This window comes from Lynx rufus, unplaced genomic scaffold, assembly GCF_022079265.1.
Source record: "Lynx rufus isolate CCGP_SWC_20201006 ecotype Redwood Valley unplaced genomic scaffold, mLynRuf1.p SCAF_3, whole genome shotgun sequence".
In the NCBI taxonomy this organism is placed as follows: domain Eukaryota; kingdom Metazoa; phylum Chordata; class Mammalia; order Carnivora; family Felidae; genus Lynx; species Lynx rufus.
Window position 1 is genome coordinate 114,954,005 of NW_025814845.1, and position 17,709 is coordinate 114,971,713.

At 38.4% G+C, this 17,709-nt stretch overlaps 1 protein-coding gene across 1 annotated transcript in view; it reads right to left on the reverse strand.

Annotated features, from left to right (window-relative positions):
* The window catches only part of SLC7A11 (solute carrier family 7 member 11), a 74,935-nt gene extending 59,510 nt beyond the window's left edge, over nt 1-15,425 (reverse strand). Inside the window, exons 1-3 of the mRNA XM_047091400.1 lie at nt 14,668-15,425; nt 10,777-10,903; nt 5,884-5,999 (exon numbers count right to left, since the gene is read on the reverse strand). Coding sequence (XP_046947356.1) covers nt 5,884-5,999; nt 10,777-10,903; nt 14,668-14,944 — 520 coding nt within the window. The 5' untranslated portion in view covers nt 14,945-15,425. The remainder of the gene's footprint in view (nt 1-5,883; nt 6,000-10,776; nt 10,904-14,667) is intronic.
* Nucleotides 15,426-17,709: the final 2,284 nt, after the last annotated feature.

Consider the following 17,709-nt stretch of genomic DNA (forward strand, 5'->3'; position numbering starts at 1 on the left):
AGTTGTATATAGGGAAAAAAAAGTACAAAGGAAAGAGAAAGAGAAAGAGGGGAAGGGAAGGGAAGGGAAGGGAAGGGAAGGGAAGGGAAGGGAAGGGAAGGGAAGGGAAGGGAAGGGAAGGGAAGGCAAGGCAAGGCAAGGCAAGGCAAGGCAAGGGAAGGGAAGGCAAGGGAAGGGAAGGCAAGGGAAGGGAAGGGAAGGCAAGGGAAGGCAAGGGAAGGCAAGGGAAGGCAAGGGAAGGCAAGGGAAGGCAAGGGAAGGCAAGGGAAGGCAAGGGAAGGCAAGGGAAGGCAAGGGAAGGCAAGGGAAGGCAAGGGAAGGCAAGGGAAGGGAAGGCAAGGGAAGGCAAGGGAAGGCAAGGGAAGGGAAGGCAAGGGAAGGCAAGGGAAGGCAAGGGAAGGCAAGACAAGACAAGGGAAGAGGGAGGGAGGGAAGGAGGGAGGAAGGAGAAAATAAAGGTGGATGGGAGAAAGGAGAGAGGGAGAGAGGGAAAGAAAAGAGAGGGAGGGGGAAGAGAGAAAGAGGCATTCTTATTTTGGGAACCTCTATCTGAGAAGAGGAAAGAGGATTTGTTACTTTCATAAAGAGTGTAAGTCTTAATGTCTATTGAAAGAGAAAAAAAGTGAGCATTTGGGGTTTTCTTTTATACTTTGCAAAGTGTTCTTAGAAAAATCAAAGCAATCTTATGAATTGATAATCTCACCTTGCTTTCCTCTCAGGCAGCTGAAGAAAAAATTCTGGTTAAAACTGATTTCTCTCAAAGGTTTCTCAAAACTTCACATTATCTGAACATGCAGACATTGCACTCATTATTTGGTACACCAAATTCCAGCTGAGATGTACCTTTATGACCCTGAAGGATAAGGCTTAACAAGTAACAAGGCAGCAAGTACAGAGGCACTGTGAAGGTCCTCAAGTGACTAGAAATGCTGCTTCATCATGTGTCTTTACACAGAAATTTAAGTCTACATATGTTGCTTATCCAACAATATTGAAAAGGGGATTTGGGATTCACTAAATGCAAGAGCTTTCTGTGTTTCTGAAACACATCATATCTTCTTTGTTTTTATACAGACTATCTACCCACATTGTAATAAAAGAAATTTGAGTAAGTTCTGTGGTCCTACTTAGCTTTACTTCATTTGAATAATAATTGTAAATTTCACAATTAGAAAATATTTATATCAACTTTGGCTTTTTCTCTTGCCCAAATGAAAATACCGTGATATATAATTTTTATTTACTTACTTACAGTGCAGTCTGCTAAGAACTGAAATGCAAGAATGAAATATAGATAGATAGGTAGACAGACAGACAGACCGACTGACCAACTGACCGACCCACCAACCAACCGGCCCTGGAGATAAGAAATACATGTTTTAGAAGGGAGCTGTATCTGAAGAAGATGTTTAGGGGAACGCAAAGGACTTACACTGGGATTTAAGGACTGACAAGGTTTTCTGTCTGCACTTCTCTATTCAAGTCTATCTTTGGATTTGCAGAGTGAGATTACTGCAGCTGGGTATACTGGGTTTTCTCTCAGGTTCAGGTTCTCTCTGGCTTCTGGCTTCTGACTGTTTCATGCTAAATCGATAAAATATAGGGATGCTGCACGGTGAGTTAAAGTCGATCAGTCCACTGGTTTTCATAACATCTGCCTGAGTTACCACTCTCTTTGTTAGCATTCATTGCCTGAACGTACTAATTTCAGAGAGGATAAGCCCCTCTAGCTATAAACATCTTTAAAAACCAGAGAGATCTAGGATCTCAATGCCTGGAATAAAAATGCAAGCATGAAATAATTGTAAACTATTACTATATGGCAGATAATGTACAAAGACTTTACGTGGATAATGTTATTTAATCCTTATCTCTCTATGATGTGGTCACCGTCATTGCTGGCATAATTTTTCAGATGGGCAGCTGAAACTTGAGATAGCATTTAACTCGCTCATGTTCACACAGGTAAGTGTGAAGATAGGATTGGAGCCTAGGTAAACTGACCTCAGAGTCCACACTTTTACCCCTAGCTCACAGGTGATAATGCAGGAACAGCTCAAAAGACATGATCTCACTAATATACCTAGTCCTTTCAAACTCCTAGTGGCTCTGCCTCTCGCTGTTAAGGTTCATGTTTACCTTGGCAGCAATTTCCCACATTTTGTTTGTCATCCTCCAGAAGGATATGGTTATTGTTTTGCAGTCCTTATATATTTCAATACCATGTATACCTACCTAAGAACTCATTGTCTTGGCAATTTAGCTATGGTGAAAAAAGGTGTAGGCATAGCCAGTCTTCAGAATATTTAAGCAAAACCACTCCACAAGCTATATTTGAAATGCTAGCTCAGAACTGGCCCTGGATTTTCTTTCATGCAATTCAGTGATGGCAGGAAAACAGTTTGGGAAAAGAAAGTACAGTCATATAGTAATGGAAGTGGCTAATTTGTTCTTATAATGCACTCACGGTGTTATTTTCTTCCTTCCTCTAATTATTCCCGCAAGGTATGAGAAGCAGGGTGGGGCTCTTTACTCACCTATACACACTAAGCCAGGAAGGAGCTTGGGATTGAAGATTGTTAGGAATGGATCTGGCACTAGATTTCATATTTTAAAGAAAGTATTTTTACCATAATATTCTGCCATTGAATTGTATACCTACATAGGGAATAGTTTCAGGAGACCAGAACAAAAGACTGGATATCATTTTAAGTATTGAACATCCTTCAATTTTTACCAAAGCCACAAGGACAGTGAAACTTGATGGTGTCGCACAGAAGGGAGTAATGTCCACACTGGGCTAGCAGAGAGCACCTCATGCAAATGCCTAAGATTTCCCAGCTCGACTTCCCTGTGCCTGACATGTTTACTCGAATGGAGAGGATTTGGGATAAGCAAAACCTTTTCATTTTTATTAATTTGACAGCAAGGAAGCCCAGTACTTTAAACAAAGGGCAGATCGATTAGCATTCAGTAACTGCCCACTCCTACCCCAGCGTCCCTTCTCAAATGCTTGGTCAACATTTCACAAAACTTGAAATCTTTCTTTCTGTGACTTGATTGTAGCAAGATCTTTCAGGTTTCCTCTCTTTTCTACACTTGAACTAGCCATTTCAAATGATCACAAACTCTTTCCTTCCCTAAAGAATACACGGAAGCAATTCATGCAGTTAAACTCTATTTTCTACATCTCACCAACCTTCTACCCTTAGCACATACTCACATGTAACAACTTGGAATGTGAAAGATTTGCCCCCCCGGTACATTTCTCCTTCTCTGTCTCCATCTCCACCCCTGGTTGGTTGCCCCATTAAAGCTAAATTCTTCTTAAAGTTAGTTTCAGGGTCCCAGACAGACCACTGATTTACATTACCTACCACTGAGTCATAACAATACCTTGTTTTCTCTTTCAGTGAAATCTCCAAATTATAGGAACCCAATTCCTCACAGTCTCAAGGTTGCAAATGGAACATCAAAACTTTTAAGCTAATGTTATAAACAATGGCAAAAATGGAAGAAAATGTCTAGGTTCATCCAAGATTAACACAGGCTTTGTGAGCTATTTTACCACCAATCTCTACTACTGGAGTTTGGTAAACTGGAACACACGTAGTTATCCTTCCCTATAATAGTGACAAAATTTTGGTCTGTACAGTGTCCATTTCCTCCTCCAAAATACAGATTTTCCCTCCAAAAAAGTGTAATAGCATTGGGATAAGGAAAAAGAGTCATCTAGACTTACCAACATAGTAATATATTGCTGTTATCTATCTCATTTCAAGTCCAAAGCAGGTAATATTTATAGATTTATGTTTACATAAAATCTACTGAACCCGTGCTAATTATAACCTTTATTTAAGTTGAGAAATACGTATGCCCACACAAGAGATACCTTTTAAAACTTTTATTGTAAATTTACAAATCTCTCAAAGAGATGACCTCTGTCTTCTTTTCAAATATAATAATCATGGTATGATTCTGCCTCAGTTATTTGAGGGACAAGAATATAATGGTTACAATAATGGCTATTAGTCCAATCCTTCAGTGGGACACCAGATATATTAAGTACTTTCTATGGGCAAGGCACTTTGCTAAAGGCCTTAAAAACCTGACGTAATTTCACCTCTCCGCAGCCATCCAAGACAGATTATCTTTTCACAGGTATCTTACTAATAAATAAAAGTAATGCTTAAGAAGGTTTAATATTTAGCTCCAAATCACACAACTAAGAAATTGTGACACTAAGTTTCAACTCCAGGTTGTTTGCCTTCAAAGCCTAAGCTGTAACTACTATGCTAAGATAGTTCATCCCACAAAAGCTCATGGTATTAGTTCTGAATATCACATTGAGCAAACTGTATTTCATTTCCCACCATTGTCCTGCTGCGTGAGAAAACTGAAGACGTGTAATCCTCCAGGTTTAACGAGTAGACTTTTCTGCTAGAGAAAAATTTCGTAGATCTCTCCGCATAAAAATCAGGCAACAAATATTTATTGAACACAAACGCCATACTAGGAGCCATGAGAAGGGCTGGAAATATGGCAGTAAAAGGGCCCCCAGTCTCATGGAAATTCCAATGATGTTTTCCCACAAGAGTATAAATAGCTACCATTTGTAATTGTTCTGAATAAATTACGGGCATGACCTAAACACTACACATACATTGTCTCAGTGAATATCATTCAATCCTCACAAAACACTCTCTGAGACTCCACAGGATCTGCAGGTAAGAATACTGAGATGTGAAAGGCTAAATGATTTGTCCCTGAGTCTCACAACTACAGTGTGCATGAAGGGCATGATGAGTTCAGTTTGCCATTACCTCTCCCAAACTCAGATATATGTACTTTGAGTATTTTTCTTTGTCTTTCTTCAGAGATTTCACAGAAGAAGAATGGGTACATGTTTGGTGGATAAAGTAGGAAATCCGGGATGAACCTAAGTTCAAAAATACATGTATCTACACTAGAGATATTTTTACGTGTAATTCCTGCAAACGAACCACTCACTGTACATCATTCTCTTCATCGTTGTACTGAAACACCTTAGACACGCCTAACTGAAAATTCTTCATAAGTATGCAATTAGTTATTCCTGCATTGCTTGCTATTTCCAAATAGTTCAAACTTAATCAAACATGATCACGTTGATTCTTCAAACTGAGTCAATTATCATCTGGAAGTATTATTGTTTCCCATACTATTCGAAGGTTTGGCTTCATATTGCTTAGGTAATGTTGTACATGTTCCCCTTTTCCATTTCTTTTAAAAACTATCCAGAATTTGGGCACGGTGATAAACGTGAACAAATTTCTAACTTGGAGATCCAATTTGAGAAGTGCTACTAGTAAGCGAATATGAAAAAGAAGACTTTTGATCGTGACCATCAACGGGCAGCTAAAACCGTAACACTGAGCGTGACAGTTTGCTAACAGTATAAAATATATCAACACAATGCACACACCCTACACATGAACAGCACTCCGTGACAATGAGTTATCACGTAACATGTTATCAGTGAGAAAGGATAAAATTCTAATTCAAAAACCCATGAAATAATTGGGTTTTCATCTGTAAAATTCTCTTCTCATGTACTCCACGAGAACTGTTATTTTACTAATAAGGTGGTTTTTGTTTGCCTATATCAGAAGATTGGCCATCATATCTATTGACCCAATGCAAAACTGACATGTAATGTAATACCAGGGATCACTCCAAATCCTTAATCTTTTCTTTATTTTCCAACATAAATTTGGCAAGGAACTGAAGGGAAAAGAGCATGATGTGGAAAGCATTCCCATCATATATGTCTAAAGAAGCTTTGTTATCAATCACTTTTGCTCTTTTTTTTTTCTTTTTCATATTTAGACCTATGATACTCACTTATGCCCACGGCTGTAATGAGCTTGATCGCAAGTTCAGGAATTTCACACTGAATAAAAAATGGTTCCAGAATGTAGCGTCCAAATGCCAGAGAAATCACAGCAGTGGCTGCAGGGCTGGAAAAGAATATTCAGGTTAACAAAGGAAAAAATAAATAGCATCTTTGCTAAACTTTTTCTACCTTGAGGTAATGTTATTCAACATATAGAACATGTTAAATAGGAAAGCCTATAGTTTTCCAAACTCCACATTTGATTAGGTTGTCACAGATAGTCCAAATGAAATATTGCCTATAACTTTGGTGGCTAGCTTACACTTCACATATTCATGGAAGCAAGACTGGGTGCTATCATTTTTGCCCCTGCTCTCCTATATTTGACTTTTTTTTCCTTAAAAATTTAGTTTATTATTTGAGATCCCTGGCAGAACTGGGCTATACAAGAAGCAGTATTCTTAATAAGTCAACAACTAGGGGTGCCTGGGTGACTCAGTCAGTTGAGCGTCTAACTTTGGCTCAGGTCATGATCTCACAGTTCGTGGGTTCGAACCCCACATTGGGCTCGGTGCCGACAGCTCAGAGCCTGGAGCCTGCTTTGGATTCTGTGTCTCCCTTTCTCTCTGCCCTTCCCTACTCGTGCTCTGTCTCTCTCTCTCTCAAAAATAAACATTAAAAAAAATAAATAAGTCAACAACTAAACTCCAGCCACAGCATGAATGGGTTAAGGGTGTAGATCTAATGAGTTGGAGCCCAGTCAAGAAAATGAATACAAAACTCAGATTTAAAAAAAAATGTAATGTTTATTTATTATTGAGAGACAGACAGAGACAGAGCATGAGCAGGGGAGGGGCAGAGAGAGGAGGAGACACAGAATCAGAAGCAGGCTCCAGGCTCTGAGTTGTCAGCACAGAGCCCAATGCGGAGCTCGAACTCACAAACCATAAGATCATGACTGGAGCCAAAGTCGGATGCTTAGCTGACTGAGCCACCCAGGGGCCCCCAAAATTCAGATTTAAAAATTAGTATTAATAAGTATTCATTGAAAATACATGCTTATGTCCTTAACATTATGTTCTTATTTTTCTAGTACAGACAAAAATGTGAAGAGGCAAGTGATTATTCTTAATTTCTTAGAAATATTTAGATGCAAAGTAAAAGTCAAAAAGTAAAAATGCTCTTGTAATTTTATACAACTGAGAAAACATGAATGAGAAAATGAAATAAGTGCAGGTTTATAGTAAATAGGTAAGAAACCATTCTATTTTAATTCTTCAAATATTTCTATGAGAAAATTACATGTGCCTTTAAATACATGTATGTATGAGGGGCGCCTGGGTGGCGCAGTCGGTTAAGCGTCTGACTTCAGCCAGGTCACGATCTCGCGGTCCCTGAGTTCGAGCCCCGCATCAGGCTCTGGGCTGATGGCTCAGAGCCTGGAGCCTGTTTCCGATTCTGTGTCTCCCTCTCTCTCTGCCCCTCCCCCATTCATGCTCTGTCTCTCTCTGTCCCAAAAATAAATAAACGTTGAAAATAAATAAATAAATAAATAAATAAATAAATAAATAAATGTATGTATGAATATATATTCTTAAAATACACAGGCAAGTTCATGAAATTATCTAGTTTCTCATGCCATTCTTCTCTTTCAGCTTCTCTTCTCATAGTTGCCCAACACTCTAGATTGTCAGAAAACCAACCACAACTACATTCCAAACTTGGCCTGCTTGTACTCAATAGCACCATACTTTTTTTTTTTCATTTTCTTCTTTTCCCAAGGACCCCCTCTTCTCCCTTACCCCAACAGACTGTTTTTCCTGTTCTTCATCATTTGTAAATTTTTGATGTATAAATTAAAATCTGATCACCTCATTTAGTGCTTTCAAAACATGCTCAGAATATGCAAAATCCTTCCGTGAAGGCTCCATCTAGTCTAAGTGTTCCCTTCCTCTTAGTTTGCTTCTTCTCACTGGAAGGAGCTGAACACCCTTTACCGGGAGCCCCTACAACTCATTGGTAGTGTTTTATACCCTATACCTTTGTTCAGTCTTTCTTGGCCGAGGGAAATTCCTTTACCCTTCCGGTTGGGTGAGAGGTTTCTGAGTATACTCCCTTACGAAGGCCAATGGCTTCCCTTTCATAGTGCTGATCACGGTAGCAACTTTATCTTCACTATGTGATTTGATTGATAACTCTTTCCCTAGCATGACACTGAGGATCATGAGTTCAAGACTGGGTCCATCTTAGTCACTATTATTTGCCAGTGTTTAGTATAGTATCTATCATAAGTAGAAACCAAATAAACATTGAATATATGGTTAATGTGTGAATTCAATCATCTAATGACCCTGCTATGTACTGATATATGAAATTTATTTTCTTGAAATCTGTGTTCTACAGATTATTTCTGACAAGAGTGACTTACCCTCAAGCAAAATTTTAAGTATTTAGGCATCCTGGGTGTTATGAGCAGATGAGAAATATTAAAGTACCTAGGTATCTTGTCACTCCACAAGTCATTCATTACTCTGTTTATTTAGAAGACCAACCAGGCAATGGGAGTCTCTTATTACAAAGGAATATATGAACCCTTTAAAAAAAGCTTCTAGAGTATATCTGGATAATTTCCTCTGTCAGTACATACACACACATACACACACACCCCATGAAGCAGCTGTCTTGCAATGTAAATAACATTTGATTATGAGCTACCCGGGAGCAAGAATTGTGGGTCATTCCACTTACAGTCTCTTTAACTTACCATTCACCATTCAGTAGCTGTTTAAGGAATGAATAAATAAGTGAATGAACACTGTATCTGTGCTATTGTGAACACAATGATCACATTCATCACAATGCCCAGTAATTAGCTAAAGCCATGCCACATATACCTAGCTGAAGAGGGATTCAGATGCAGCTATATCAGGCTCCAAAGCCCACCATCCTAACAGCCCAGCACCCTGAATAAGTAGTGTCCTCACTTAATGCTTATTTATTTTTGAGAGAGAGAGAGAGCAAGGGAGGGGGTAGAGAGAGGGAGACAGAAGATCGGAAGTGGGCTCCTCGCTGAGAGTAGAGAGCCCAACAAAGTGCTGGAACTCGTGAACTGTGAGATCATGACCTGAGCTGAAGTCAGATGCTCAACCGACTGAGCCACCCAGGTGCCCCAAGTGTCTTCATTTGAATGCTGAGAATGTCAAATCCAAAATATTGTAACCTTAAACTTTCAGTCAAAAAGAATTAAATTATTCAAAAAGAATTTAATATTGTTGTTCAAAAAGAATTTACTGTCTGTAATGCTCAGGACACTGATTAAGAAGTATAATGGTTTCAAAAGTGTGAGCCTTGGTCTTATGCACTTAAAATGCCTGTAGTTCTAATGGGTAAATAGAACATAGACACCTGACATATTGGGGTGCCTGGGTGGCTCAGTCGGTTAAGCGTCCGACTTCCACTCAGGTCACGATCTCGCGTTCTGTGAGTTCGAGCCCCGCGTCGGGCTCTGTGCTGACTGCTCAAAGCCGGGAGCCTGTTTCAGATTCTGTGTCTCCCTCTCTCTCTGACCCTCCCCCGTTCATGCTCTGTCTCTCTCTGTCTCAAAAATGAATAAACGTTAAAAAAAATTAAAAAAAAAAGACACCTGACATATTAAGTAAGAACACAGGATATGTTGAATGCCAAATAAAAATGGGAGACTGAATTTTTTTCAGAAGAATTAAGAGAGAAAAGAAATAGAAACTAGGGTAACCAGGAAATTAACTGTGGAAGAGGTAAGATTTAGGTTAACCTTTGAAGAGTAATATTCAGATAAATCAAAAAAGAGCAGAAGGTACATCCTAAGCAAATCCCAGACTTTAGAAAAGGAACAAAATACTTCTTTAACATTATTTTCGTTATAACAGGTTTTAAATAATGCAGAATTGTCTAAAATGAGAACAGACTTAACAGACAAGTAAATACCAATCTAAGCTCTTTGTTAAAAAAGAAATGCCTATGACTATAAAAATCATGGCTAGTGTTAAATCGATATTTATTAGCTCTGCATTTGCCACTTATGCCCCAAATATTAGGATAAAAGCTCACTGGCGCTCTCAGCTGTGTATGTCTGATAAGTTTACAGTAAGAACAAGTTTCTCCAGTTATTACCGTTAAGCTCTACAATCAGGATGTGTAAGTCACATCTTATGGTAGCAGTTACCTTAAGGAAGCGTGTTACTCTAAACTGTACACATGACATCACAGGTTTCCCACAATGTGAAAGGAAATTTGCTATTCAGAGTGACTTAGCAATATTTGTTTGGATTTTAAACGAAGACAATTTTTTACAGCAATAAAACTTTTTTTTTTTTGGCAACTATAGTTCGCTGATTTGCTTAACAAGAGGAAATGAGTCATTCATGTCAAGTCATTTTTGTGTGCAAAGTATAAAACTCAGTGACACACTTAAGTTGTTAGGCACAGAAGTTTCCTAGTCACGACAATTGAGGAAAGTTAAAAGACAATGGAATCTACAAGAAGAAAAACTCCACCTACTAGCATAATATTTAATTTTGTCTGGCCAGTCAAAACGCATGATTTATCAAGGTGGATTTTGATGCTTCATATCCTTTCGAGTCAACATACTTTCTAGAAATGTCAGAAGATAATTGAATATTAAAGAAAATCAGACACTTTAAAAGTTTGGCAGGAACGGAGAACTATTGCCAGTGAGAAAACTGCATTCAAAACATTGAGAGAGGTATCTTATCATAGATTTCACATCCTGAAATAGACATGTTTACAACATAGTCACATGACACACATATTTCTAATCAGTTAAAAACAATCAAGATGATTTAAAGAAGGGTGTAATGAATGGATTTATTTTTCCTTAACTGTTTTCTTATCTATGCTCTCACCGTATTATGAGCAGTTCCACCCAGACTCGTACGAAAGCTGGTAATGGGCCAAAGACTTCCAGAATGTATGTATAATGACCACCAGATTTCTTTATACTTGTTCCCAATTCAGCATAGGACAAGGCTCCTGTGAAGTATTCATAATAAAAAAGGTACAAAATTAAAATATTAATTAGTCATCCGAAGGTAGAGTTGATGCAACAATATTTATGTTTAGGTAACATGTTACTACATCCTTTGGTCTGAGTGAGGTGTTTATTTCAAGAGAAGTAACAGTCATCTGATTGTTAGGAGCCATCAAATTCCTTTTCTAACTTCCGCATGGTTGAGATCTAGTTCATCCTGTTCAAACAATGTAATTTTATTTGAAATGGTAAAGACAAACTTCTAAAATAATATCATATTATTAAGAATTATGAATCTCAAACCTGAGAAAAAGAGAAGATAGATGCCAATAATACCAACCTATTTTTAAAGGAACTACACACCAAGACAAGGAATTATCCCAAATTGACCTTATTATATTAAGAATCCTTTTAATAAATAGTATTTCTGTTGCACATCAAAATTAACAAAATTTATTTGTGCTTCAGAAAAGTATAGACTCTTGGCCTTGCAAGACTTCATTTAATTTGTAGGATATGGTTTGTCAAGAAAATGAATTTTGACTCCAATATTCTATTTCTAGAAAAGATTTTCTTGGATATTTTTTGAAGAGTACACTTCTGAGTAGTTAAAAGAACATACTGTTTAAAAAGAGATGCTATAACTTATGTATATTAGGTAAAATTAATTATAAACATTTAGCCATCTTAACATTTAGCAATGCAATCCACATGGGCCTAAGCAAGTTATGTAACTTCCCCAAATGTAAGTTTCTTTATCTATAAAATGAGATCTCAATTCTTACCTCATAAGGGAGTTGTGTTTATAAATGTGATATTGGGCTCCAAGGACAGTACTGGGCCTGATACACTGAGAATACCTCATGAAATATGCCTATTAATTTGAGCAATTAACTACCAAGAAAATGAAAAATACATCTTGGTACTATGTGAAAAATTCTATTCATTCTGCAAAGTACTCAAATGTAACACAAATTCTTGCTTGAACTACTTGAGAGACTAGAAGTGTGGGAAATTATTATAGTAAAGCTTCATGCAGAACTGTCAACATGTATAAAATTTGGATATTCAGTTATATCTTAGTACCGTTGATCCTATTCCCAAACCTAGCTCTGTATCAGAATCACCTGAAAGTAAATTTCCACACACACAAAAGCATACACACGAAAACAGAATCTAAGGCCATACCCTACAATTTGTTCACTACCAAGTCAGTCCAAACTCTCCAACAGAGAGAGCCAAACAAGTCTATTATTTTAAATTTTGTATAGATGATTTTATTATTTTTTTAAGTTTTTTATTTATTTTGAGAGAGAGAGAGAGAGAGAGAGAGAAAGCAGGGGAGAAACAGAGAGAGAGACAGAATCCCAAGGAGACTCCCATGCTGGGCTTGAACTCATGAACCGTGAGATCATGACCTGAGCTGAAGTCAAGAGTCAGATGCTTAACCAAATGAGCCACCCAGGCACCCCTATACAGATGATTTTAAAACACCTAGTCTGCAGATTAATATTTAAGGACCACTAATATAGTTTGCCTATTTGTAACTAATTGTAACTGGTTGCAATTCACTCTGTTGGAAACCAGTCGCCATGTTGGTAGCCTGTATAAAAGAGCTTCCCATATAAAATGTTATTGGAAAGTCTTAAGTACCTCAGAATTTATTGCCAGACAATCAATACCTAGACCTGTGTCTGCTTTGCTGAAACTCCAGGATGGTTGCCCTAGGTTTAAATTGAGTTCGGGAGGAATGAGATTTTCATTTAAAAGTCTCAAGCTCCATAACCATTTTACCCAGATGAAAAAAGTTCAAAACAAGATGTAAAAATCCATGTATTGACCCCGGCTTTAAAAAAATTGTAAACCAAATATACAGATTCTTTACTCGTAGTCCCCGAGTTCTAGAGTTCTAAGAGAAAGTATTTGTTTTCCTTACATTTTGCTTTGCTTCCTGTTAGGAAGGCACTCCTGTCAAAAAGCTCCTAGGAACTTAAGTGACAAATAAAATGTAAATACAGATAAGAAGATTAATACAGGGGCATGCTCCCTGGGATTAGTAATCAAAGAATATCAACTCAAATGTAACCTGAGCTAGTCCTTTTAACATTTTTTTTTTTTTTCCTGAGCTTCTGCTTGAGTTGATATACTTACGCAGAACCATATTTTCCTAGTGGAATAGCATTTTAACTAGTTCAATCCTCACAGCAATTCATTTTACTATATGTGAATAACCTTTTCTTATGTATAAAAATCGAATCACATAGTGGGAGCTGCATGTATAGAAGTATGAAAAGCCCAGGAAATTGGTTATGGTTTTTCCTATCAGACATTGATTTATTCTCAATTTACAAGTACTTGTAGAAGAGTAAAGACTGAGGGTGCACAAAGTCAGTTAAGAAGAGCAATGAATAGGTTTCTCTTTGTCTATAAATGTACATGCCAGAACCATACAGAATACCACCAACTCTTTTTAAAAACCTAAAATAATTCTTCTACACATCTTTCTATACCACAGCGTTGTTTTAATGAATTTTACTTCTTCCTGATGGAAATCTGACTTCTCTAGATGAATACCCAAACCAATGCACTAAAACACCACAAGGCCTTAAGAATGAATGGATTGGTACATGTAGGACCAAGAGTTAGTACTTAGTCCTAGAGTTAGGACAAAGCTTTCTGTTAGTACCTTTAAAGAGCAGGGCCTTTTGGAATTAAAATATACTGGTTGCCACGAAAGAGCAGATACATCTTGGACATTTTCCCCCATAGTGTAGATAAAATTTAATTTTTTTGACCACTCACCAGCTTTTGTCACCTTTGTAAGGAACTCAGGTAGCTTTCTAGTAACTTGCGCACCCCGTGAAAGGTATCTATTACCTCTTTGCTGGCAATATCAAATCAACAAAAGAGATCTAGAACTTGAAGCAAAATTAATAGTCATCCTTCTACTGCTAGTTCTGTGCAGGTTAACTCAGTGAACAGGGGGCACGTTATCTACATCCGCGAAGACCCACTGAACTATAAATGAAGAAAGTAGATCTGGGCAAGCACAGCAAACTAGCACCCAGTTCCGGTTTTACTATTCATGTTGCAAACATTTAGGGGTGACAGGGAGAGACGAGAGATTGAAAAACTTTGAAATGCGCTCAGACCCTTGCAATATTCCCACTTATCACAGGAATTGAGTTATGTGCCACCACACGTATTTCCACGGCAAGGACTTTTGAAATAATAGCAGCAATGGACAAGCACGCCAAGTTAAAAAATTAAAAAGAAGAAGACTGCCCCCCCCCACCCGCGGTTTATTTTGCCAATAAAAACACTGTCAAACTTCTGCTGAATACTAAGCTCTGTGTCTAAATAGGCCATGCCGGGTTTCACTTCACAGGTGTTTCATTCGGCGGGCCAGCTGCCAAGATCCCTCAAACACAAGTCACTGAGAACAACTGCCCGGTACAGAAAGCTCGCATCTATTTTCCCGGGTCATCAAAGTGAGCCTTTGCTCTCATGGCCACAGGGAAAAGTCAGAAAAGAGTCTGCCGGAGTCAGGGGAAGAGAGTAGGGGCTGTGGAAGCAAGTCGGTGGAATGCAGGATCCTGCCAACAGTGGACGCTGTGTTTGGGTAGTTCGCATACTTCAACAAGAATCAGAGCCTCTGGTGTAGCCTTTGCCATTCATTCACTCCTTAAAAAGTACTCTTTGCTTTCCCAGAGAGCAAACTGCCCGGCTCCACAGACATACCCCCCAGAGAAGAAGCTGCACTCACCAAACAGAGACAGGACCCCACAGACTGTCCAGATAATCAGAGACATGCCCACGCTGCCCGTGTTCTGGAGCACGCCCTTAGGAGAGATGAAGATTCCTGCTCCAATGATCGTGCCAATGATGATGGAGATGCCCCTCAGCAAAGTGATTTTCTTCTTCAGCACCACTTTCTCCTGCCCAGGTGGCTCCTTGCCACCCAAAGAAGGCAGCTTCCCATTAACATTCCCCTGCAGGTAACCTCCACTGGAGATGGTGGACACAACAGGCTTTCTGACCATTGTAGTGACACGCGGGGAAAAAGGAAACACAGGAAAAAAAAAAGCAACAACAAAACCAAACAAAACCAAACAAAAACAAGAACAAAACCCAAAACTTTCCACTTTGGTCTCTCTTGGTGTGACTGACCAAATCTCTTCCTCTTTGCTTTCAGATTGTCTCTCTCAGGGCTATTGTGTTCACAGGTAAAAACTCAAAGGTGCCTTTTTCTCCTTCCCAGCTCTCTGATTACTGCTCAGAAACACCTGTGTGTTCATGGTGCTCTCGCTCCTCCACCACCTCCGACTCTACCTCTGCGGCTGCGGCTGCTGCTGCCGCCCTATCATTACAGACCAGCTCAGCTTCCTCATGGGCTGGTATTTAAGCTCCTGCCTGTCACACCAACTTATTCCAGCTTAATGATGATGCAAATTCTCCAGGTTTGCATCAGCCACATGAGAAGGCTCCAGCATTACTCAGCTCTTTTTTTTTTCCCCCAAACATTAACAGCATGTTGCTCAACTGACCTCAGCTTTTCAGAGAACAAAGCACACACTTAAAAGGGATCTTAACCAATCCAGGAGGAGTAAATTCGGAACAGACCTTCCCAGAGATTTAAAGCAACTCCTAGTGAGGGACAAAAGCGAAGAATGAGGGACTCTTCGCGCGAAAAGAAAATGAAAAATGAAACAGGAAATGATCACTGCTTTGCGAGGAGTTTCTTTTTTAACTTACGTATAAAGACATGTCACGCACAGCTGTTTTGATAATAGAGCGTAACCCAAAGCTGCATTCTTTATAACAAAACATTTTGAGATTTCATGTTTTCTGCTTATTTATTTTTTTTTTTTACTTTGGGTTTCTGAACAATACAGTCAAGCGAGACTGATTCTGTATGGTTGCTGTCAGACGTACCACTGTGAGACTTACTCAACATTAAAAGAGAAAAATTATTTCTTGCTACCAGTAGTAAACTTGTATTTAAAGTCACTACCTGAGTGTGACAAATTTAAAAATCGCAGTGACTCCAGAAAACAGCTATTTTCTGATTCTCATCAGCTCTAGGTGTTGTCCTAAAGTAAAAGATACATATTCTTCATTTGCATGTTGTTTCATTGAATTACCAAAAAAAAAAGTAATTTTAAAATTAAGCAGTAGTTACAAGGACATAAAACTATGCATATAGCAAAAACTTAAAAAGGAATACATAGAATAATAGTTTGGGAAGGTGATGCTATTAGGTATGATTTTTTTTCTAACATGTATGAAGTATTGTTATATCATGATTATAAATTTAAAATGAATTGGAAATATAAGCTAAGATTAAAATGTTTACTTAAAATGGTAAGAAAGGCAAAACACTTTAAAACCCTACTAATTTTCTGAATCTAGTGTCCCTAAAACAAATACCAACAGAAAAGGAATTCTACCTTCCCCTATGATCATCCGTCAAGTTTCTCAAATTCCACATATGAGTGAAATCGTGTGGTATCTGTCTTTCTCTGAACGACTTAATTTGCTTAGCATAATACCCTCCAGCTCTGTCCATACTGTTGCAAATGGCCAGATTTCATTCTAGATGTCACTTTGGGCTGTGGTTGTAGGTGGTTTTAGATGCAGTGGGAACAATTTGACCTTATCATTATCCTGAAGCTACGTTTACAAACACCATTAAATACACTTCGAAATGTCTGAACAAGAATAACAAACAAAAAAACTTGTGTGCAAGAGGTGGGGGATGAGGTGGGTGGGAGGTCCAGAGGATGCAAGAAAGAAATAGCCACTAGGAAAGCAGCGTGGAGAAAGAAGGTCAGAACCATTTTCTGTTACTTTGGCACCTGAGAAAATTATACCATGTCCGCGCTCTGTCATCCAAATACATGCAGCCGTATCATTTCCTTTTCATATTTTCCACCTAATTCCTATATAATTTGCTCTAGGTATCCCAAGTCAGGGTTTTTATACAGCCCAAATAGTTGTTCCCTGTCGTTATGCCTTTCATAAAGTAAAAATGGGTAGTTTCCCTCATTTAACCTTATTGATATCCCTAAAAGAGACAGCTAAAGGAAAATTCTCCTCCTCCTCCTCCTCTTCCTCCTCCTCCTCCTCCTCTTCCTCCTCCTCCTCCTCCTCCCTACCTTTTTTCCCCTCACACAAGTGAACGGAGAGGCTTTTTGTTTCCCCAAAAGGAGAATAGATTAGTGCTGAAGAAATAGGACTTAAAAGTAGAACACTGGAAATCCCAGGGTATAACTTTTTATCTGTACCTCACACCAAACCACACTTCAATTTTAAATTTTGTGCTAAATGACTGAATTAATAAGCTGAGACTAAGATCCCACTGAGACAGGAAGTTAGACAAATTCTAAAAGAAGAAAAAAATGTTTTTTTTCGATATTAAATAACATTCTCCTCCTTTTCAGTATTTTAAACATATGTACAGAGAAAACTTGAAGTCAGACTAATGGCCAAAAGGATTATTACTGTCATGTAAGAAAGTCATATTCAAAAATTCTGCAAAGCTGCAGACATGAGCATACCTCATCCAGCCACCCACAAATTTGCAGAAAATTCAGGTTACACAGTAAATTTTAAGTTATCTTCAACATTAACAAACCCTTATAATCAACTCTCCCAAACTTATAAACTAAAAATTTATAGTCTTCAAATATGTGTGTGTCATAAAAACGAATTCCAAGCAAATGCATTTATATTCTTCCACCTGCTTCAGTCCTTATTTTAAGCATTCCTGTCAAATCAGGAGGTTATCCCAGGTTATCCCTATTTA